The 24,871-nt window shown below is 33.6% G+C and overlaps 1 protein-coding gene across 1 annotated transcript in view; it reads left to right on the forward strand.

The window, feature by feature from the left end:
- Positions 1–4,729: 4,729 nt before the first annotated feature.
- The window catches only part of RFX6 (regulatory factor X6), a 69,215-nt gene continuing 49,073 nt past the window's right edge, over positions 4,730–24,871 (forward strand). The window contains exons 1-4 of the mRNA XM_074190239.1: positions 4,730–4,949; positions 5,307–5,466; positions 10,676–10,799; positions 15,814–15,875. Coding sequence (XP_074046340.1) covers positions 4,730–4,949; positions 5,307–5,466; positions 10,676–10,799; positions 15,814–15,875 — 566 coding nt within the window. The remainder of the gene's footprint in view (positions 4,950–5,306; positions 5,467–10,675; positions 10,800–15,813; positions 15,876–24,871) is intronic.

Raw genomic sequence — 24,871 nt, forward strand, 5'->3', positions numbered from 1 at the left:
GCTAAACTTTCCAATCCATTCATTTTTACAAATAAGGCAATTTCATTTTACAAATAAGAAAATTACAGTTAAGAGAGTCTCTTTGGTAGAGCCAGATCTCAAATCCAGTCTTCTGATTTCAATTTGATTACTCTATCTTCTATGTTATGTATTTTCATAAGGGAAATCCCAGAAATAAGGATATTAGATGAATCCATTCAACAGTCTTTGTACAAGGTGCTACAAAGGAAAGCATTCACTGTATGGCAGGAGCTTACAAGCTAGTTAAGTGATTGGAACCCCAAACTATACCTCAATAAAATGCATATTTCTTATATAGATACTTGAAATTTGTTATTTCTTATAGCTTAGTACTGAGAAAAGATTTGATTTTTTTTTGTTGTTGAGGGTTAAGCTCTAAGAATGGTGCTTGGTAATAAATGCTTATTGACTGACTGTGCCTTGTCACTATATCATGATTCCTCAAAATTGACTTAAAATTATATTTTCAAAATATTAAATTTGTCCTGTTTGTATATCTATATCTATCTATATCTATATCTGTATCTATATCTATATCTGTATCTGTATCTGTATCTGTATCTGAATCTGAATCTGTATCTATCTATATCATCTATATCTATATCTATATCGTCTATATCTATATCGTCTATATCTACATCTACATCTACAACTATATCTATATCTATATCTAATCTCTCTCTCTCTATCTCTATCTGTATAGATAGATAGATATGTTTGAAAGAGAATCTGGAGATCATTTGATTCAATTCTCTTTCTCTGTCTAACATCACATGGTTGGAAAGGAGGGACTCCAGCCTAAGTTCTCTTATTTCAAATCCCAAAGTGTTCCCACTGCCTATTTCTACTACTATTCTAACATACTATTCTAACATGTGTTAGAGAGTCTCTTTGGTGGGATTTATATGAGAGAGAGAGAGAGAGAGATCAGCCAAACTAGTTACTTGGAATTTTAAATACAAAAAAAATTCTAGTTGATGGCTATGTATAAAATTTTTAATGAGATTGTTGCTTTATTTTTATTTTTTGATATCTTATAGACAAACAGCAAATTCTAATATACACAATCTTCAAAGAAATGTCTGTGGAAAATGGAACAGATACCAATATTGCATTTATTTTTCTTTTCATAACCTTATAGTTAATTTCTACCATATCATTTCTTGAATTGATAGCATGTAAGCAAGACCTAATTTTGGCACATTGTTTATGCCATGTTAAACATATTTCTATATTAATCCTGTTGTAAAAGAAGAATCAGAACAAAAAGAGAAAAAACCATGAGAAAAAAACACATTTTAAAAAGGGAAAGTAGTATGCTTTGATCTGCAAGCAGACTCCATAGTTCTTTCTCTAGATGTGGATGACGTTTTTCATTGCAAGTCTTTTGGAATTGTCTTTGATCACCTCTATTGTTGAGAAGAGCTAAATCTATCATAGCTGATGATCTCACAGTGTTGTTGTTAATGAGTTCACCTGGTTCTTTTACTTCACTCATCATCAGGTTATGTAAATCTTTCCAGATTTTTCTGAAATCCAACTGCTCATGATTTCTTACAGAAGAATAATAATATACTATCACATTCATATACCACAACTTGTTCAATCATTCCCCAGTTGATGGATATCCCCTCAGTTTCCAATTCTTTGGCACATTGTCTATACAGAGAAGCTACCTTTTCCCTCAAAGACTAATTTTCTTTAAAAATTCATTAATTTAAAAAGTTCAATAGTTAATGATGCTCAGAGAATAACATTTTTTACATTAATCACATTTTTTATCTCTCTAGATTTCTTCTATAAAGTACCTAGAATTTCTTTTTTATTTTTCCCCTTTACTTATTTTCACTACAATTACAAGCAAAGGTAGTTTTCAACATTTATCCATTTGCAAGCTTATGAGTTCCACCTTTTTTTTTACCACCATCCCCTCCCTTCCTGTTCTCCATGGAAGCAAATAATTCAGCATAAGTTGTCCATGTACAATCATGTTTAACATATTTCCATATTAGTCATGCTGTGAAAGAGGAACTGGAACTAAGGGGAAAGAAGCACCTAGAATTTCAATAATGATTCCATTGAATAACTGAACTCATAGTTTAGGGCAAAAATAATCCTAAAGGTTGAAATGATCTTAGTGTTTTCATTAGAAATTAATTGTATGATTTCACTTATCCACTTCAAATTTTAAGACATCAGAAGAATCATTTAAAGATTCTGAAGAACCTCTAGCTACTTTTTAAAAAATTCTAATCAGTCTGAATATTTGACTCTAGAGAGCCAATGAAAACAACAATAAAACAACAAACCCTTCTGACTTCCCTCAAATTTTCACTTTTCCTTTGATGTATAGATCCAGTAATAAAAAGGATTCCTCTATTGTTTTTAACATGTGCAAGTCAAAGCATATTTGGGTCAAGAATCAGGAGAATTATCTATCTAAATCTGATGTGATTTGGAATAATAATAATAATAATAATATTTATACAGCATCTATTTTATGCCAGGCCCTCTGTGAAGTGCTTTAAAAATATCTCCTTTGATCCTAGGAAGCAGGCACTGTTATGGGCCCTATTTTATTGTAGGGACAATTGAGGCAAATAGGTAGAATTTGAAATTAGATTTTCCTGACTCTAGGCCCAGAAGTCTATCCACCAAGTAAAGTAGTAAAAACTGTGATATGTACAAGATAAATCATTTTCTCTGGGTAACTCTTTCCATATTCATATTTGGGAATTTTTTCACTTATGGCAAAAGCACCTGTAAGAGATGGATAAGATGGGTCACAAGGTAGCTCATCTGGGGGTACAGTCTTGAAGAGATGCCCTGTTCCCGAGAAATCCTGTTTCTTGTTATTTTTAAGGGTTGAGGTGGGGAAATAGTCTCTGAGAAAGGAGTATCACGATCATAGAAGAGAGGTGGTGTGCATGGGGGCAGTAGTACTCCTGATTCCTGACCCAAATATGCTTTCACTTGGCCATGTTAAACATAATAGAGGAAGTCAGAACAGCTAAAAGAAGCAGATGAATGCCAGTCATTGGAGGAAAGCAAGTGCCCTTCTGCATGTTGGACCCTATTGCTCTGAGCTAATGATGGCTCTGGTGTCCGGCCATCTATGTGCATATTCAAGCACAGATGTTTTCCCAATAACTCTCTAATCAAGCAGATTGGACTAATCCTTCATGTATAGATGCATGCATGTGTATTTATGTAAATCAGCCCTAGGAGGACACACAAGTATACCGTGTAAACATACAACTTCTAGGTTTGGGTGTAACTGTTTTCATCATTTAGATGATCATTCTTAACTAGATATCACTCATACATTTTTGGTCATATTTTGGATATAACTGTAATTTTGGTTATGATCCCAATCTCTCTTGTGTCATCTTTTCCCACTCTTTGGCCTCATCCCTGTAGACGTTTTGGCTGTAGACATAGAGCTGTGGTCGGCAGAGTAGACTCTGCACTCTCCAAGAGAAAAGTGAGATGAAGTCTCCCCCAGTACACCTGTTTAGCACTTTCCATTATTTAAAGTTTGGTGAATCAAATTGAATTGAATTAAGCCGAATAGAATTCAAGGGAGAAGCACTCCAGTCGCTTCTTAATTGATTTCTTACTTCATTTCAAGAAGTAGAAAATTGCGGGGAAAAAACAATAGAAAAGGACATTGATATCATACACTCAAAGGAAATTAGACCAGGAAAAGACTTTACAGATCATCTAGCATCCTACCTCCCCCTATTAAGCCAAAGATTAGACAAGGATCGCCCCAGGGCAGACGTAGACTGGGGACTCGGAGACCAGAGACACCCACCCCAGTAACCCGCACAATCAGAAATAATTGTCTTTCCAAGTTAATCATTAATGTCTCCTGGGGCTGGAACAGGGTGGATCCCAGGTTGTGAGACTTCACTCAGGGTTTCCCCCTGCTCCGGCTGGCTGGCCCCAGTGTGATTAAGTGTGTGTGTGTGTGTGTGTGTGTGTGTGTGTGTGTGTGTGTGTGTGTGTTTGGGGGGGAAGGTGACACTAAAAGGAGGAGGAGAGGGGGAAAAAAGAACAGAAAGAAAGAAAGAAGATTAAAGATGAACTCAGAGAAATAAAGAGGTTGAGCTAGATAGTCTTTAAGGTTCCTTCCAGCTCAAATTCTGTCATTTGAGGAAAAAGAAGGGGTTTAAGAGGGAAAAGAGCATTTAGGGGATGTGACTTAATTGTTCCGGCCTACATTGGGATTTCTGTACCAACAAAAAGTATGTACATGTCAGCTCAGGCATCCTTCCGCAGTCAGATAAAGGACCCTTAAGTGATGTGTAGGGGTGCAGCTAACTCTTGCCAGTCCCTAGTCCCATCCTGGCTGCAGGGCGCAGACCCCCAAAGTAGTGGGTAGCAGGACTAATTTCTAAGTAACCAGCCCATACCCTTTCCCTGAGGAACCAAACTTGATTCATTCATCTGGGACGTCCTCAGGGCACCTGCCTCCAATCTTTAAACAAGCTTCTTTTTCCAGTTTTCCAGGCGAACTCCTTCAAGCTGGGTCATCAGTCTCGGACTCCGAAGCCTCACCACCGCCCCCGGCTCCCTATTCTCCCCCCCGCCCCCCTCCGATCCCCGCCCCTTTTCCTGCCCCCGCCCCCGGACCCATTCCTTGGGGTCTCCGCTCTGTGCTTGTCTGCATGGGCTCCCGTTGCTCCTCTGGGGAGGAAGAACTATGCCCATGAAGAGGATGGCCAAGGTCCCGGAACGGGACGGCGCCTTCCCGCAGGGGCAGCCTTCCCCAAAAGTTTCTTCTGGGCTCCAAGAGGAGGGATGCTACGTAGAGCTGCTGGCCAAGGGCTTGCTCGCCTATCCCGAGGAAGAGCAGCCGCCAAACTCTCGGGACATCGGAGAGGAAGTAGAGGAGCCGGGGTTGTCCATGGGAATCAAAGCAGGTGAGCCCTTCAGACTTTCATGGGATGTTACTGGGTTCTGGGTAGTAGACTAGAGTCCTGTTGGTGAAGAGGAACCTGGACTTTTTCAGTACGAACCATTTCAGTAGGAACATGGGATCTATTTGCATAATGTGCAAATAGACCATCAAATGCCCCTGATATATGTTCCTTGATATCTGTGCATGCATACATCTATATACTGCAGATGGATGCTTTTAAATTAGTGAAACCACATTTAGTGTATCACTGTCTGCAATTACAAGTCACTCCAGTTGAGGAAAATAGTCAGTTTTAAGTCAAATAGGGTCATGAAGAACTTTTCTTGATTTTTAAAAATGTGCTTTTCCTTACCATCAGAGATGCATCTCAGCAATGATCATCTTTCTTCCTCATCCGAAGAGGATGCAGATCCTCAAGACAATAAAGCAAAAGCACCTGAGCCACATCTGTCCCAGAAGAAAACCATCACTCAGATCATGAAAGATAAAAAGAAACAGACTCAACTCACTCTGCAGTGGTAAGGAGATTATAGAGTACAGGTATATGCATGTGTACTATTCAAAAATCCAATGTTTTCCTTTCCTTTCTTTTATCTTTTCTCCTCAAGAACATTTTGAGAGAACAATTTTAACAAAATATTTCTAGCTATCTGTTTTTAAAAAGTAGACGATAGTACAAAAATAATTCATAATATAAACATAAGAAAATTCCCTTTTTCATTTTTGAATGCAGGCAAGAAAAATTTTCTTCTTAATTAGTAAAGCATATTGTAAAACTTCAACGGCTATATATAATATATATTTAAGTATTATTATCATTAAACAAACTCAGATTTGTTTAGCTTTTATCCTATTTAATCTTACAACATTTAATTGCAGTTTGCATTTATTTTTAAATACTATATGTGTTTATAAACTTGACTCAAAAGGTAGCAGGTCTTATTCATAGAGCCTAAACCTATTGAATATTAATTGCTTCTCTAGCATGAAAAATTATAAATAGCATATGGGATTGAAGTGCAAGTATTCAAGATTGAACTGGTAGTAGTATTCATTGTGTCTCAGTTAACATGGTATAGATTTGGGGTCAAAGACCTTGGTTAAGTAGCTCTACCATTTACTGTCTGTGTAACAGGGGAGAAGCAAGTCAGGGTCTCTGAATCTTGGATTCTTCATTTATAAAAATTAGGAGATTAAACTAGATTATTTCTAAATTCTTTTCTACTTTGAAATCCCATATCAAATTTTGATATTCTTCCAGTTAATTAAGTGATGAAATGTATTCGGGTTATCTGACACAGCTGTTAAACATTAATTCATTTAGCTGTAATAACCATACATTAAAAAGTGAATAAGTGGCAGCTTTAAAAATTTCAATATTATGTGTTAGAGGGACATAGAAGTTCATGAAAGTAAAAAAATAATCTAAAAATGTCATAGCATGAATTACCTATAATCTTCTTTTGCATCAGTCTAATTAGAATCCCTTGAGCAAGGTTTTTTTACTTTCCACTGTCATCAAGAAATCATATTTAAACTCAATAAACTTTTATAGTGAACCTACATGAATGATTTTTAGGAAGAAAAAAAGACTATTGCTTAAAGAAAATAATATATTTATCAAAAATAAGTTGCAATTTAATTTTATTTTCATATTTTGAAGAAAAATCCAAAGTGTATATTAAAAACTACATTTTATCTATACTGAAATTTTGTGATTCTATGACTCACATGTTTGACTTTTATCAAATAGAAATAGTAAATAGAATACTAATCAAAAATACTAATCATCTTGAGTTTTTCTAGTTGCAAGAAACATGCTAGATATATCTTGATTAACTTAACATTTCAACTATTATTAACATATTATTTGATTATGTCTGTAATAGCAATTAGATATTTGAGCTAAATATCTGGAAAATTAAGGCTAAAGTTATTTTCATTTGAGACAGTAAGTTAATATGGATTGGAAAAAAAAGTATTTTACTTTTTTTACTTCACATAGAGAGAAGAGATATAACTTTAGTTGTTTTATAACACTCTGTGCTTGGATTAAAGAGGACATTCCATACCAAAGGATAAAAAATCCACAGTTATACCCATACAGTTAAATTATTTTGAGTATAGAAATTATACTTACAGAACAACAAAACAAACAAATGACAAGAGAAAAATTCAGTCAATGAACTAGATGGTCTGATAGTTTAATTACTCCCACCAATTCTCACCATAAGTTTGATGATAAAAGACATTTTTACATCAAAAAGAATTAAATTTACTTTTATTTTTGAGAAAGTTTCTTAACTTGAAATAAATAATTAATTAATTTCACCATTACGAAACCAGGATGAGAAACTCTGGGTTTTTTTTATCTTGGCAAAAGAATTCTGATTGATCACTGTTTTTGTCACGCTCATCCAAGTGTTTTTACTATTATGCAGAAAAACAAAGGATATTTTATCTTTCAACAGAGGCTCAAATGACTTTTTAAAAGAAGAAAGGGTATTGCATATCATAACTGGCTTCTCAACCAAACTAATAAAAAACTTTGTTCTGATTATTCAGGTTGAATAATTCCATCATAGTCTTATTTTTACAACAATATAGATGCTATTAACTTATTAGTTTAAGGAGGCAACATAGTATATGGGAAAGAGTGTTAGTTTTGGAGTGGGAAATCTAGGTTCAATTCTTTGCTCAGTCATATAAAACCTTTGTGATCTTCTTGTCCTGAAGTGATCTGACTAAATGATCTCCAAGGCCCTTGATCCTAAATTGCTGGTTTAAGTGATTTTTTTTAACTAGTCCCTATATTGAGTTTTTAGTTTAACTGGAAATAGAATCTTCAAGTTTTCTCATAAGTTTTGTGATTACGCTTAAATTTTTTTTCCAGAGGCAATCTAATTCAGTTCCCATATTTTTGTTGTTGCAATCATGTCCAACTCTTTATAACCTTATTTAGGATTTTCTAGACAAAGATACTGGAGTGGTTTGCCATTTCTTTCTCTAACTCATTTTTAGATGATAAAACTGAGATCAAGGGAGAGTTAATTGACTTCAAGAGTCAAACATCTAGGAAGTATCTGAAGCTAGATATTAAGAGGAAGGAATTTTCCAGATTCCAAGCCCAGTAGTCTGTCCACTGTGTCATCCCAATGAGGAAATTGAAGTCTAAGGAAGTTGTCTTTCTTTTAGTAAATTAGAGAGCTGAATTTTAAATATATTTTCTAAACTTAGAGCCAGTGCATTGACTACTATACTGCCCCTTGAATCTGTATGTTCTTTATTTAACTAATGTTCAAATATAACTGGCTCATCTTCAATTATCAAAATGATTATTTATAGTCTTTACTATGTAGGACTGAGGTTAAAGTTTTGTTTTACATTTTTAAGACTCTATAGGACATTTTATTGATCTAGAAAACAAGCTATTTAGGACAGAAATGCATAACATTGCTTATAAGGAGACATAAGAATTCATCAATAGCCTTCCAGATTAGAAAGTCATGAGTTTATTTTTATTTAGTTTATAAATTAATCTATTATTTTCATTCTACTATCTTTAAAATATGAAATAAAGTTTTCAATGACTTGGGAAAAAACCCAAGATATGCAAGTATTGACCCATCCTTAAGTCCAGAAAATCTTTAACAATGTTGGATCATAGGCTCATTTAACTAGAACAGGAAAAGGATGTTGAAGGTTATTTAATCCAGCATTCTCATTTTATAGATGAGGAAATGGAGTCCCTCAAAGGTTATATGACCTGTCCAGGATCATACAGACAATAAGTAGCAGAACCAGGATTTGATTTTTGGTTGTAAAGACTTTGGAAAGTGCCTCTTCAAAATATTTATCTTCAACCTGGATTAGAGATGGAGACAAAATTATGATCTAAAAAATGATATTTTTTACTTCCTTGGGAGATGTAAACTAGGATGTTTGCTGTGCTGGCCTCAATTGTTTTTTGTTTGTTGTTTTTTTTTTTAATTTTTATTTTTAGGTTTTTTGCAAGGCAAATGGGGTTAAGTGGCTTGCCCAAGGCCACACAGCTAGGTAATTATTAAGTGTCTGAGACCGGATTTGAACCCAGGTACTCCTGACTCCAAGGCCAGTGCTTTATCCACTACGCCACCTAGCTGCCCCCCCCTCATTTGTTTTTATGGCACATAGGTGGCATGATGGATAGAGTGCCAGATCTATAATTAGGAAGATACGAGTTCAAATTCTGCTGCAAGTCACTTACCTCTTTCTGCTTCAGTTTTCTTCATAGCATCTACTTCACAAAGTTGTCTTGAGATCAAATGCTTTGTAACTTTAGAATAATACATAAATACTATTATTGTTGTTATTATTATTGTGTGTCTCTCTATATATAGGCAAAAAACTTAAAATGCAATCAATTTTTAAAAGTTTATTATTTTTATATTTCAAGTCTTTCCCTGATGTTCCTCTCTTGAATTGAGCAAATTAAAATACTCTAAAAACTAGATTCTTTAATACATACTAACATAATCTAGTAAAGCTAATCCCATGTCATTCATTTCTTTTTTTTCCACATCATTCACTTTTGAAAATTGATAATTCTTTCATCACTTCTCTTACAGGAGGAAAGACACATATTTCATCTTCAGTCTTTTGGAAGACCTGATTTATCATTGTGCTATTCAATGTTGTAAAATTCAGTCATTTTTATTTATTTTGTCATCATTGTAAAAATTCTTCTAGTTCTACTTCCTTTTCTCTATATCAGTTCATAAAGAACTTCCAAAATTTAACTACATACCGTAATCTGTTAAAGCATTCCTTGGCTACTATGAAAAGGACTTCTGCAAATAGTTTTGTATATATTCTATTTTTAAAAAATTTGGAGCTATAGACCTAGGAGAGGGATCAGAATCAAAGGGTATGCATAGCTTAGTACTTTATGTGTATTTCTAATTTGGTTTTCAGAATGATTTTACTTATTCCTAACTTCCTCACCAGAGGAATAGTGTGCCTGTCTTCCTTCAAGACTTTCAACATTTGTCATTTTCTTCTTTTGTCATTTTTGTCAGATGATAATTATAGAACAGAACCTCAAAATTACTCTAATTAGAACTTATATCTAATTGTTTGTGATTTGGAACATTTTTTTTAGAAAACTTCCCATTCATCTCCTTTGACTATATCCCTAGACAAGAAAATTGAAGCAGAAAGAGGGTAGTGACTTGCAGTTGTATTTAAACTGATTGCTTTCCATTGCCCTACCTAGATGTCATAAAAACCAATGAGTCCACAGCAAGTATCCTAGTTTATATCTCTCAAGGAAGTAAAAGTATCATAATTTTTAGACATCTACATTTATATCTATATTTAGACACCTATATCTATCATCTATATTTCTGATCAGAACTGAAAACTATTCGATGAACTTGAAGATAACTATTTTGAAAAGAGACTTTTTTTTTCAGTCATGGAGATCAAGGCTTAAATCCTGGCTCTTCCTCTTACTTGATGTGAGACGTTGGGCCACATTTAACTTTTTAGGATGTCTCCTCATTTGCAAAATGAGAAGGCAGAGTTGTTGAAAACAGGTATCTCTGAATAGTATCTCTCTTCTAAGCAAAATTTGAAGTAGACTACAGTCACATGATCCTATGATCAAGTGTATAAGACAAAAAGAGAAGTAAATAGGAAAACTGGTTAAACCTCATAGTTGTTTCCCAATATTGCTATTATTTACAGGCTTGAAGAAAATTACATTGTGTGTGAAGGTGTGTGCTTGCCACGATGCATTCTTTACGCACACTATTTGGATTTCTGTAGGAAAGAGAAATTGGAACCTGCCTGTGCAGCTACTTTTGGAAAGGTAAGATATACATTTTGTTTATATTTCTGTTTATCAAATGTATACTATACTACCTATGAGAATCTTAAAACATTCTGTAAGCATAGATGAGGCCTTTCAAGTAGCCAAAGTAATTATGCACTGATACTTCTCTTTTGAAGATTGCTTAACTGAATTGAGATAGTAAAGGGCTGTGGAAGAAATTAGGGCTATACAGTCAAACGATCTGGCTTCAAATGTCATCTCTGATGGCTATGAATATTGAAATCTTGGGGGAGTCATGTAAAGTAAGGAAGTTAGACTAAGGTGGAGGTTCAGTCTAATTTTAAATTTATGATATACTGAAATATTGATGAATTGTTTAAGGCAGCTAAAGAAGTCAGTATGGACTTTCCAAAGTCTTTTCCCTTATCCTCTAGATAAATTTCCTTAAGTATGATATATTGTTTCAAAGAGAGATTTGTAAAAATTCTTTCTTTGGTTACAATGTCTTCATTTGTTTATAACTACAAATCAAAGTGGAGAGTGGAGATAAATACAAATTACTCAAACACAAAATATTAACAACACTAATATTCAGTCATTTCAGTCATGTTTGACTCTCCGTGATTCTATTTGGTGTTTTCTTGGCAAAGATACTAGAATGGTTAATCATTATCTTCTCCAACTTATTTTATAGAAGAAGAAACTGAGGCAAATGAGTAGTAACTTGTCTAGGGTCACACAGATAGTAAATATCTGAGTCTGGATTTGAACTTAGGTCTTTCTGACTTCAGACCCTATACTCTTTATTTACTGCATCACCTAGCTGCCCAGCTAGGTTATCACAATTATCTAGAGATTTCAAATAATATCAAATATTGTATTATTTGTATGGTCCCCTCATGTTTACATTTTGTTTCCTGAATATAGGCATGCTCTAAAAATGCATACATTTTTACAAGCTTTCTCTGGGATTGTGTTTGATGCTTCTCATTTTTAAAAATAAGATGCTCTCTACCACATTTACAAATTTGGTGACAATGAGAGATGGTAACATTGAAATATCAAAACCTGCTATTTCATTGCCATCTCTAAGATCAGAAAACAATAAACCTCCTGGAGAAAATTCATTTTCATTAGGTTTTCAATAATATTGTATAGATTTAAAAAAAATTCATCCTAAAGGACTGAAAATTTGGATCTCAAATTTTGTATCCCATTTACAATCTAAATTCAAATATGTAGAGAGCTTTATTGTTCACAATATGTAAATTTCAGATATCAGGTGTATTAAAAAAGCCACAAAGAGCAAAACAATAAACTTTTTTGGTGTATCTGCAAAAATAAATCTGGTGAATATTTTGATTGTATAGAAAAGATAGAATTTCAGATAGTAGAAACAGTATTGATCTATGATTTGGAAGACCTGAAATTTAATCCTGGCAATAATAACTACATGCATGATCCTTGGCAAATTTTCTAACTTCTATGGAGTTTAGTTTCCTTATCTGTGAAATGAGTGGGTTGAATCAGATGATTTCTAAGGTTGCTTGTATACATAGGATTTTCTCTCCAGGGGAAGGTAATTCTTCCACCTCTACATTTTTAGCAGCAATGGAAAAAAATACTAAAAAATTTGACTGATCATAAAATTTTTAGTTGGAAGGTGCCTAAGAAATGATTTGATCCAATTCTCTCATTTTACAGATGAGGGAAAAAAAAGTCCAGAGAAATTGTGAGTTGCTCAAAGTAATACAAATATTCAATAGAAAGAATGTGAACAAAGATCATTGGGATCCAAATAACTTTACAAGAAGCAATTATGGGAAACCAGGAAGGGAAAAGCAAGGTTGGGAGTAGCAGTAGTTCTTTGAGGTCTTGGGTTTGGGAAGAATCCATTCCAGCTGTACATGACTTCATACACAGAATGATGCTAAATAAAACACCAATGTCCTTGCCAGGAGGATAAACAAAAAAGGATTATTTCTTTGGCATGAAATGAAGGCTCAAAGACTATTGAGATCCTAAAGGATTTATTTTGTCTTTTAAATAGTGGCAGTGGTATGGGAATATATAAATCTCAAAAGGCATAACTCCCTTCACTAATTATCTTTATTATCATTATGTACTTGTTTTACTTTTTTCCAAGATAAAATATTTACTCACTGTCCAACATTTCTTTTATTGAGGTAAATGCCACAGAGTGACCATCAAAGAAACTACATTCTCTCTCAAAATAAGCAGTTAAGTAGGAAAAAGCTGGAATTAGAGTCAAGAAAACTTGAATTTGGGGGGCAGCTACATGACACAGTGGGTAGAGCACCAGCCTCCTAGAATAAGGAGGCCCTGAATTCAAATCTGACTTCAGACCCTTAATACTTATTAAGCTGTGTGACCTTGGGCAAGTCACTTAACCCCCTTGTCTTGCAAAAATCCAAAAAAAAAAAGAAAACATGAATTCAAATCCTACCTCGGATAATTACTTACTAACTATATGATCCTGGACTTTTCAACTTTAGTTTCCAGATCTTTTAAATGAACGTGGTAATAATGATGATGATGATAAAATTATATGAACATAACAATAAAACACTTCACACAAATAAATTCAGCTCTAAGCAAATGAAAAATATTAATTATTCATGGGTAGGATAAGCCATATAATAAAAAAATGACAATTCTACATAAAATAACCTATTTTTTCTGTGTGATGCCAATCAAACTATAAAATAACAACAAAATTCACTTGGAAGAACAAAAGTTTGAGGATATCAAGGGAATCAATCAAAAATGTGAAATAAGTTCATTTAACCATATAAAAACTCAAAGCATATTATAAAGTGCTAATTATCAAAATAACCTGTTACTAGCTAAGGGTAGAGATGAGGACTAGTGAAATAGATTAGGTACAAATTATATGATAGCAAATGACCACAGTAATTTAGTATATGATAAACCCAAAGATCAACCTTTTAGTACCATAAAGCATCAGTATTTGGCAAAAAACTCCTAGGAAAACTGTAGAACAGTTTTATAAAAACCAGGTAAAGATTAACATCTCACATCATATACCAAGATAAGGTCAAAATGGACACATAATTTACACATAAGGAATGATACCATAGACAAATCAAGAGCATGAGATAGTTTATCAGATTTATGGATAAGGAAAGAATTTAGGAACAAAGATAGAGAACATTAAAAAATGGAAGATGGAAAATTTTGATTATAGAAAATTGTCAAAGTTTTGCACAAAAGAAACCCAACGCAACCAAAATTATCAGGAAAGATAAATATGTCACCAAATATGTGAAAATTATTTTTTAACAATCTCTGATAAAGGCCTCATTTTTTTATATATATAGAGAACTGAGTCAAATTTATAAAAATATAAATCATTACTTAATTGATAAATGGTCAAAGAATATGAATAGCAGTTTTCGGACAAAGAAATCAAACCTGGCTATGATGATACTTGTCTTTCAATTTCAAAGCAGCCTGACATCAGGGTGGTAATGCCATGTCAAGCATGTGAACTGGATTTGAGTGAGGGAAATGCAGTGCTGTCACTTTCTCCTCCAAAGCTATCTAAGTCCAGTGACCAGATATGAATGAGAAAAAACTGGAGATGGCCCTGGATGTGAGGCAATCAAGATTAAATAACTTGTCCAAAGTCGTAAAGTCATAAAGTGTCAGATTTGAAGTGAAGTCAAATTTGAACTCAGGTTCTGACTCCAAGTCCAGTACCCTATCCACTGCGCCACCTAGCTGCCCTCAAAACCTATCTATAGTTTAAGGGGCGGCTAGGTGGCACAGCGGATAAAGCACCGGCCTTGGAGTCAGGAGTACCCAGGTTCAAATCTGGTCTCAGACACTTAACAATTACCTAGCTGTGTGGCCTTGGGCAAGCCACTTAACCCCATTTGCCTTGCAAAAACCTAACAAAAACCCCCCTATCTACAGTTTAAAACAACTCTGATATACCATCTCACAACTATCAGAGTGGCTAATATGATGAAAAAGATTATGTTGGATGTTGGAGGGAATGTGGAAAAATGGAGTCTAATGTACTGTTGGTGAAGTTGTGAACTGATTTAACATTCTGGAGAGTAATTTGGAGTTATACCAAAAGGGTTATAAAACTGTGAATATCTTTTGATCCAGAAATATCACTGCTAGATCTATATCCCAAAGATATCTAAAAAAAAAAAAGAAAAGGACTTATTTGAACAAAAATATTTATAGTAACTCTTTTTTGTGATGGCTAATCCACCACAATCAAAGGGAAATCAAAAGGATGTCCAACAATTGGAAAATGCTTAAGCTGTGATATATGATTGCAATGGAATATTATTTTGATATAAGAAATAGCAAGCAGGATGATATCAGAAAAACCTGAAAAGACTTACATGAAGCAATGCATAGTGAAGTGAACAGAACCAGGAGAACATTGTACACAGTAAAAGCAATATTGTTCAATGAAGAACTGTGAATTAGTTATTCTCAGCAAAACAATGATCTAAGACAATTCCAAAGGACTAATGATGAAGCATACTGTCTCCAGTACTGATTGAACAAAGATTGAAGCATACAATTTTTCATTTTCTCTCATTTTTTCTTTTAAAACTGAGTCTTTATATAAAACCACTAATATGAAAAATTTTTACATAATTGAACTAAATATAGTATAATCTGTATTTGCTATAGTCTAAAGGAGGGAGAGGGGAGAAAGGATAAAATTTGGATCTCAAAACTTAAAATAAAAAAGTTAAGAAATTTGAAAAAATAATTTTTACCTTACAGTGTTGTGAGGATCAACTGATATAATACCTTCTCTCCTCTCCTCCCCTCCCTTCTTTTGTAATTCTTAAAGTCTCTCCTCCTCCTCCTCCTCCTCTTCCTTCTCCTCCTTCTTCTTTCCTCTCTTTCTCATGCTCTATCTCCCTTTTTTATTTAACCTTCCTCAGTCATCTATAGTTTATAAACTTTAAGATGTCATGTAAATACTAGTTAATATTATTTTCATAATAAAAACAATTTACTTTCTCTTTAGACCATTCGTCAGAAATTCCCCCTCCTTACCACACGGCGACTTGGAACTAGAGGCCATTCAAAGTAAGCCATAGTGATGTATAAATTTTACTTATGTCCCTGTATATATGGAAATAAATATAGTAAATGAGTTTTGGTTTTGTAAGAGGCAAATCAGTCATGTAGAACTTTTTGAGAAGACTAAGTTTTAGTTAACTCTAGAAATTGAGGAAGAGCAAAAATGAATTTTGAAGAAATATTTTGTTAAATTAAATATTCAAATGAATCTATGTCCTTTAAATTTCACCTACTTTACAAATCCTTCAAATGTGTCTGAATAATGAAAGGTTCTTAAGGATAAGAACTGTTTTTAAATTTTTGGTTGGGCTTACTTTTTAAAATGCACTGAAGGATCATTTGTCTTTTGGGACAATCTTCGAGCACACACTGAAACTGTCTGGTAACAGCTTTCACTGGAAGAGAGACTTCATTTGTTTTTCAAAGCATAGGGTCTCACATAAAGTGTCAACGAAGTGTTAATTGTAGAACTACTCAAGATGGGGATGGGTTTATAAAAAATGCTCACTCTGCTCCCTATTTCAGGTTTGTGTCTTTTTATTTCCTTTTTTGGAATTGGAGTTTTGTTTTTCATAAATTAAATCCTACACGTTTCCTTATTTTCTCTTCAGGGGGTAAAATTTTATCCTTCCTACTGGTCTCTGAAAATGGTAGTAGAATTTTCTTGGCTTTGTCATTTGGGGAGAGGAAGAAAACTCCCAGACAGGAAGAAAATCTGAAGGTTTTTTTTTTTTAAACCACTTGAGTCTTTTAACAAATTTACTTCTGTATGACTAAATGCTACTGGATTATGTTGGGATTAAAAAGAGAAGGTCTGGAGTTGGTTAGGCATTGGAAAGAAAGACAAACTCAGTGAGATATTGTTCTTTGACTTTCACTATGGACAAGAGGATTTGTGATCTAGGAGATTCATAGTTTCATTGAGCTTTCATGTGCAGGCACACATGCAAGTCAATTAGCTTTCAGTGGAACATTTAGGATTAAAGATAAATCATTAACTTGATCCATTGTGGCATAGTGAGCATTTTACTGTTTAGATTGAAGTAGGCAACATGTCTTGATTTCAGAGAACCTGGCTATCTTAGTACTATTGCTTTACCTAAGAAAAAAAGTATCCACGATAATCTGGTTTCTTTCTGCCTTGATAGCAGAGTAAATTTAGTATTTACTGTGATGATGTGAATCAGATAAATTTGACATTTTGAAAATGTAAAGAAAAACAAGTTTTCCAGGATATGAATGACTTTGATATATAAATTAAAGCTGTTTCTTTTAAACAGTTGCATCATGAACTTAATTGTAAATTTACTAAAAATTTTCTTTGAATATCTTTAGTATTAAGCTATCTTGAATATAATTAAATTGAAAAAATGAATCAAGATAGTTATCTTGATTTTCTAATTTTTTTAATCAACTATAAGAAAGAAAGAGAAACTTTCTATTATTCATATTATTGATTGATGAATTTCAACACATTAATAGAGTAACATTTGAAAAGGGAAAAAACTGAAGCCAAAGATAACACCATTAGGAAAGTGAGAGAAATCTATAATGAAGTAACTTTGTAGGATTAGGATAAAGATGTTGGAAGATGGAAATGAGAATTTGAACTTATGCACTCATATAAAGCAAAAGCATTTTCTTTTATGTACAAGGCAAAGAAAATAGTGATAGGGTAAAAAAATAATCTTTATTTCAAAATAAAATTATGATGAATTTTTTTTGCATCAGTTGATGCACCAGATCCTTTTAGAGTTAAAAGAGTTGAAAAGAATAGATTTGGTTCAAATAGATTACATTTATGTGCATCACATATATATATTGCAATGTATAATACATACTTAAATATCTAAAGGATTAAAGTGGGCACTTCCTGCCACAATGCTTCAGAACTAACTCCAAACAATGAAAAGACTTGCAGCATCATATCTCATCCATATAGTCCCATCCAGTATGATTTTTTTCCCCATGGCTTCCCTTACCATAAATCCTACCCAGAGGGTGTCCCAAAGATTGGGGGCCTTTCTCCTGATCTCTCACCATTGTATGTGTAATCACTGGAGTGTGAGAACTTGCTACATGATAAACTTACCTACTTTTCTGATCTATATCTGTCCCTTTGCCTTGGCTATTCCTTAGGATTAACATAGTACCTGGTAGTGGGTACTTAAGAAATCCTTGCCGATAAACTGATTGAAAGATTCTTACTTTTTCTAAAATTTTAGATTCCTACCATGTACTTTTCCATGCTTTTTTTTGAGTCCTCTCTCCTCCATCTCCCTCCATATATATTTATATACATTCTAGTTATGTAGTGTAGAAGACATGGATTCAAATTTCAGATCTATTGTTTATAACTTTGGTGATCTCAGGCAACATATCTAACTCTATAGCCATTGGTTACTCACTTTTTTTAGGCCTAGTTAAGTGACTTTCCCAGGTTCACACAGTTAGTGTCTGAAGTTGTGTTTGAACTCAGGTCCTTCTGATTCCAGGGCCAGTGCTTTGTCTACTGAACCACCTAGTTGCCCCCAGTTATTACCTTCTAAAAAAAAAAGGAGAGATTGCATTAAATAGTCTCTCAGGTACTTTTTATCTTGAAATTATATGATTCTCTGTTTTTAAAATTTTATAGCAAGACAAAGGGAGGCCATTTACAAGAATATTGATATGGAAAGGGAAGGGGAAGAGAAAGAAGTAAATCTTATATAGTATCTACTACATGTCAAGTTAGTCCTCTCAACAAACCTTTAAGGTAGGTGCTTTTATTACTCCCATTTTATAGTTGAGGAAACTGAGGAAAATAAAGGTTTTATGACCTGTGCATGGTCACATAGCTAATAAATAACTGAGGTCAGTATGAACTCAGGTTTTTCTGATTCCAGGCCTAGTGCTCTATCCACTAACTCAAGTTGGAAAAGTTGTGGATATAAAATACAACATAGACAAGCTAAGGATTCAGGTCTCTGGAGTTAAGGGAATTGACAGAGGAAATAATGCTAAGAGAGAAAATTGGATTGGTTCCTGGAGTTCATTACTTTTTGAATGGTTACAACTAGACATATAATTCTCCCATTAACATTTTACCAATTCACAAAATCAAAGATTATTTTTCACTTATGAGGACTGAAGTGGGCCAATTAATCATTAAGAAAATGGGGAGTAGAGAGAGAAAGAAATCTTGTAGTTCAAATGTTCATGTTTTCTTGAGATGAGACCAGTAAGAAAAGCTAAAATCCTGAGAGCTAACAGAATCCCTGTACTTCTTTTCTACTCAGTCATTTAGATCAAACAAGTGGGTAAGCTACTTTAAGTTTAAGCTAATGGCATATTAAAACCAAAGTCTGTGTGACAGCTGAACAATCAAGTGAAAAGGAAAAAAGTTCAATGAAAGCACTTACTTGACATAACATATTAAAAAGGAGAAATAAACAAATGGATGCTTTGTTATCTTTAGTGAATCCAGTGAAGGTTTGGGTTTAGCTGTTTCATTAAATTCAGTCAACCTAGTTCATTTGTAGATACAGTCTAATTCATCAGGTAGCTTTACATTTGATATTTTATTGACATAGTTTGTAATCCTGTTGCTCTGCATAGACTGAGAGAGAAATTTCATTCAGAGTGTAGCCTAACCACAAATGTCTATGTGCACTCTTACTGCTCAATAAAATGATAATTGCATTTATCAAGATGGCAATCTTTTAAAATTAAGTTAAAATATTGTAAATTAAAAGGCTAAAAAAGTTATTGTAAAACATTTGGGAAATTCATCTTTATAACCTGTCAGAAGATACAAAAGAATATTTTCTTTCAAAGGAGATGACAGCAAGCATGAAAGAAGAGACTGGCTCTGAATAAATAAGAAAATATTAGCCTGCAAGCTGAATTCACTGTTCTTTAAATTGTAAACGAATTTATAGGCTTTGTCTTTGAATATAGGATACATGTATCTATGCCATGCTCTCCTCTACCCCTCACACTGAATCTGTTATTTAGTTGCTTTCCTGTTGAGTTCAACTCTTTGTGATCCCTTTTTGTAAGATTTTCTTGTCAGTAATACTGGAGTGGTTTGCCATTTCCTTCTCCATCTCATTTTACAGATGTGCCCAGGGTCACACAGCTAGCTAGGAAGTGTCTGAGGCCAATTTAAAATCAGGTAGATGAGTCTTCCTGACTCCAGGCCTGGTACACTATCCCCTGTGCTACCTAGCTCCTGAAAGTCATGTCCTAGCTGTGTATTTAGTAAAAAATAGTTTAAAAAGATAATGAGGAAAATACATTGACATCCATGTGGAGACAACATAAAAATATCACATTTATACAATATCATAAGGTTTATAATTAATCAACAAAAATTTATTATTTACTATAAGTCAGACATTGTGCTTTATAATATAGTATATACATGTAAAGATCAGTTCAATTCAACAAACATTTGTCAAGTGTTTTCTATATTCAAGATACTGCACTAGATAGTAGGTATACAAACGCAAATAAGAAACAACCTTTCTCCTCAGAGAGCTTATATTTTCTTAGTGATGTAGCCTAAATATTAGGTAATTTTAAAAAAGAGGTGGTGTGAGATGAATCAGAAAAAAATATCTTAGACTTGGTGGCACCTGAATGGAGTCTTTAGAAGGAGTTAAAAATTCTGAGAATAGTTGAAAAGGAACTGCATTCCAAGTACAGAAAGCGACTTGTGCATAGAAGTAGAAAATGGAATACTGAGTTTGTCTGAAATTTAGAGCATGGGAATGAAAAAATACAAAGTAAAATAGGAAATGTAATTAATAATCATGTTGAAGAGGATTAAAAAACTTATATTTTGTCTTCTAGTTTATTTGTACTTTATTTAAAATCTCCTAAATAATTTACCTAATGAAGACAAGATGATTAATGTTATATTATAGAAAGAATTCTATGCATCAAACTATAAGATATAGTAAGATAATGAATGTTAAACAATTTTATATATTTTATATCTTTGTTGTTGTTCAGTTGTTTCAGTCATGTCTGAATCTTTTTGATTGCATTTGAGTTTTGTTTGTTTGGGGGCTTTTTGGCAAAGCTACTGGTGTGTTTTGTCATTTCCTTCTCCAGTTCATTTTACAGATGAGGAACTAAGACAGAGTTAAGTGATTTGCACAGTCATACTGCAGAGAAATATCCAAGGCTAGAATTGAATTATGGACGATGAGACTTCTTGACCTAGTTACCCCTATATGTTTTATAGCTTAATATTAATATCAGATATCATAATAAAATAACTCAATGATCCACTTTTGAACTTTTCAATTCAATTCAAATATTTATTGAGTGCCTACTATGTGCTGGGATGGCAGAGAATTAAATACTTTATGCCTTGCCCTAGGTAATTTAAAGTTTAGCGGCTATGGGAAGTACATAACTCTAAATGGTTGATATTCTGGTTCCAAACTGGTCACTCCATATCATAGAGAGACATCAGATTGAAAAAAAATCAATGTTAAGATAATGATGACAATCAACTTTAGTTTCTTACTATCTCCCTCACTATTCCGCAAGCTCCTTTAGGGTAGGGACTACCTTTTGCCTCTTTTTGTATCCCCCAATGTTAGTATAGTGTTTAGCACATAGTAGGTGTTTAATAAATGTTTGATTGATTGAATGATTGTATGTGAAACTAACTTAGAAACTAATATAAATGGATTTATTTTGATGTTCTCTGATGGTTCTCATATTAGATCCCATGGAAAAGTCACACAATTATTTTGTTTTGCATAGTATTTTGTAATGATTATAATTGTGAAATTCATAATGGGAGCCAATAAAACCAGTCAGATCTTTATCAAACCATCAACCAGGTGCTAGTCAGGAACTGTAAAATGCAATCTTTGACATAAAGGAATTTATAATCTTGCCATTTCTAAAAGTCTGAATTGAATCAATTCTAATTGCTCAGTAAAAATCCAGTTTAATTACTGGAATGTAGCATGGCAGGGAAGAGTTCATTACTTTTGATTTTTTTTATGATAATTTAGTCTTCAGGAGAGTCAGCCTAATAGTCTTCTTGTAAGCTGACCTCAGAATCAGGGATACCGGGGTTTTAATTACACCTTTATTTTCATTTTTTTAAATTTTTAAAAAATTTTTTAGGTTTTTTTTTTTTGCAAAGCAAATGGGGTTAAGTGACTTGCCCAAGACCACACAGCTAGGTAATTATCAAGTGTCTGAGGCCAAATTTGAACTCAGGTACTCACTCCAGGGCCAGTGCTCTATCCACTGTGCCACCTAGCCACCCTACACCTTTATTTTCAATCAATTGTTTTCAATTCATATTGTTTGGGTGACCCTGGCCAGATGACTTAGCCTCTCAATGCATTAAGCAGCTCTTTAAAGCTATAAGATGGAGAGAAAGTACTAAGCTGAATCAGTAGAGAAATTTCTCATTTGGCATTTCATAAACCAATGAAATTACAGTTACAGGGTCTAACTCTGGTACATCTTTCATACCGATCATGTGCTAAAATTCTCTCCACTGAGATAATTTTCATAGAGGATCACCTGTCAGATATATTATAGATGCTTTGACCAAAAGTCAACTCATAATGTTTCTGAAATCTTTTATATCAAGGCTATATTTAGGGGTCTTATACTAAGAGCAACCTATATAGTAAAGGCAATTAAAGAAATGTAAGAAACTGGAGGTGGAGTACAGGTCTCCCAGATGCAGGTAGATATCTCCAAATGCTTCCAGTTTCCCCAAAGTGAAATTTATGAAACACAAATTATTTTGGGAAGGAAATTTTTATCTTATATGTTCTATACATAGTTATATCTGTATGATTTTAAATTTATAAACTCTGAAGGGGCAGAACCAGACCTATGAATGCTAAATATTTTTTTTTTGCAAGGCAAATGGGGTTAAGTGGCTTGCCCAAGGCCACACAGCTAGGTAATTATTAAGTGTCTGAGACCGGATTTGAACCCAGGTACTCCTGACTCCAGGGCCGGTGCTTTATCCACTGCGCCACCTAGCTGCCCCTAATGCTAAATATTTTTAGGTAACCCACCTAACTTGAATAATTTTATGATTTATAAATTATCCAGAATTAAACACAAAATCCTCATCCTGGCATTCAAAACTCTTTTTAACCTAGTCCTCTCCTACCTTTCCAGTTTTCTTTTGCCTTACTTTCAAACATGTCCTCTTCCATATGGGACACTGGCCCCCTGGATATTTCATAAACAAGGATCTTCATATCTTAGCTCTGGGCATTTTCTCTGATTGTCCCTGATTCCTGAAACACCTTCCCTCCTCAGTTCTACCTCTGGTTTCCCTGGTTTCAAGTCCTTGCTAAAATCTCATCCCATACAGGAAGTCTTTCTAAACCTCTCAATTCTAGTACTTTCCCTCTCTGTTAATCATTTTCTGTTTATTCTGAATAAAGCTTGTTTGTATAGATGTTCTGTTGTCTTCCCCAATAAATTGTGAGCTTCTTGAGGGCAGGGCCTATATTTTGCCCCTTATTGTATCTTCAGTACTTAGCACAGTGCCTGGTTGGTACAGAGTAGGTGCTTAATAAATGTTTCCTGATTGATTTGATCATAGTTATCTAATTCACCTTGTCATTTTATTGCTGAGACTCAGAGAATTTAGTTATTTTACTTTATTATACTATTCAACTCATATGATGGTAATGACATAATAATGAAAACACAGAAAACGGTTGATTTTTTTCTCTGATTATATTAATTGAAAATGTTCTATCTCTATTTCAATATTTTTAGATGACTGATCATCACTATGTCCAAGATTTCATACACTTATGCACTTAGTGTATCTTTACTGTTTTGTTCCATCTCTTCTCAAAGAGATGAAGATTGTGAATTTAAGGCCATTCTATTATTTTTGTCTTTGTATTCTGTCACCTAGAAATATGCCTTACATATATATATATATATATATATATATATATATATATATATATATTAGATACTTCAAAGTATTTGTTAAATTGAGTTAAATTGAATTGGCAAATACCCAACAAAAATGTTGGTGCACCTTCTATTCTTTGGTCCTTACCTTGAAAATACTTGTCAATAAATTTTGAATCCATTTTATAGATCTTAGACAGACAGTAGACTTAACTGATGGTTACATTTTAATTTCTTTTGACCGGGGTCAGACAAGACCTAACTTTCTGACATGATGGATAAACGCTATTATCTTATTTATTAGCAGTGATTTAGTGGGTTAATAAAACTGATATGGCAGCTGGCCTTATCATAACAAGTTATTGCAAGTCCCTTAAACAGCGTAATCCCATCATTTCCTTATCAGTTATCATTTGTATAATGTAAACAAAAATCAGGGCCACTAACTCTGTGTGAACATATGTTACAGGAAACCTATGTAATGATTAGAAAGAAAAGGAAGAAATATTGTGGCACTTCCAAATTTGCAAAAAAGAAAAGTTATCAGACACAAATATTTTCTTAGTAAACAAGAGCAAAATTTTGGTTCAATATTTCCATTTATCTTTTTAAAAAAATCATTGCATTTTAAAGCTTTAACACATCCAGTCATTCACAATATCTGATTGTTATTTTTCCTTGCCTAAAGTCCATATATAAAGTAACCTGTCTTCAGTCTTTATGAGGAAATGTGCACCCTCTTTGTTCAAGGAGGTATTGTTGCAGTGGGAAAAAGCACTGAATTGGAACCTATTCCTTCTTTAGTACAAACCCTGGACAAGTCCTTTACCTCTTTGGGTCTTAGTTTCCTCTCTCTGAAAACTGAAAGGGTTAAACTAGTAGTTTTCTGTTTCCTTTCTTGCTCTAATACTGTGAAAATATGACCAATGATTTAGACAATCTAAATGACTGTTCTGATTTATCCTATCTCTGGTAGACAATATTTACAGAATACAGCTGCCTCTGGTTAATCCCAGACTTTAGAGGCATTTATTATCTCTCTTTTTTAAAATAAAAGCTGGTAACACAGGATGGAAGCATTCTCA

The sequence above is a fragment of the Macrotis lagotis genome, chromosome 5, assembly GCF_037893015.1.
Source record: "Macrotis lagotis isolate mMagLag1 chromosome 5, bilby.v1.9.chrom.fasta, whole genome shotgun sequence".
NCBI classification, from domain to species: domain Eukaryota; kingdom Metazoa; phylum Chordata; class Mammalia; order Peramelemorphia; family Peramelidae; genus Macrotis; species Macrotis lagotis.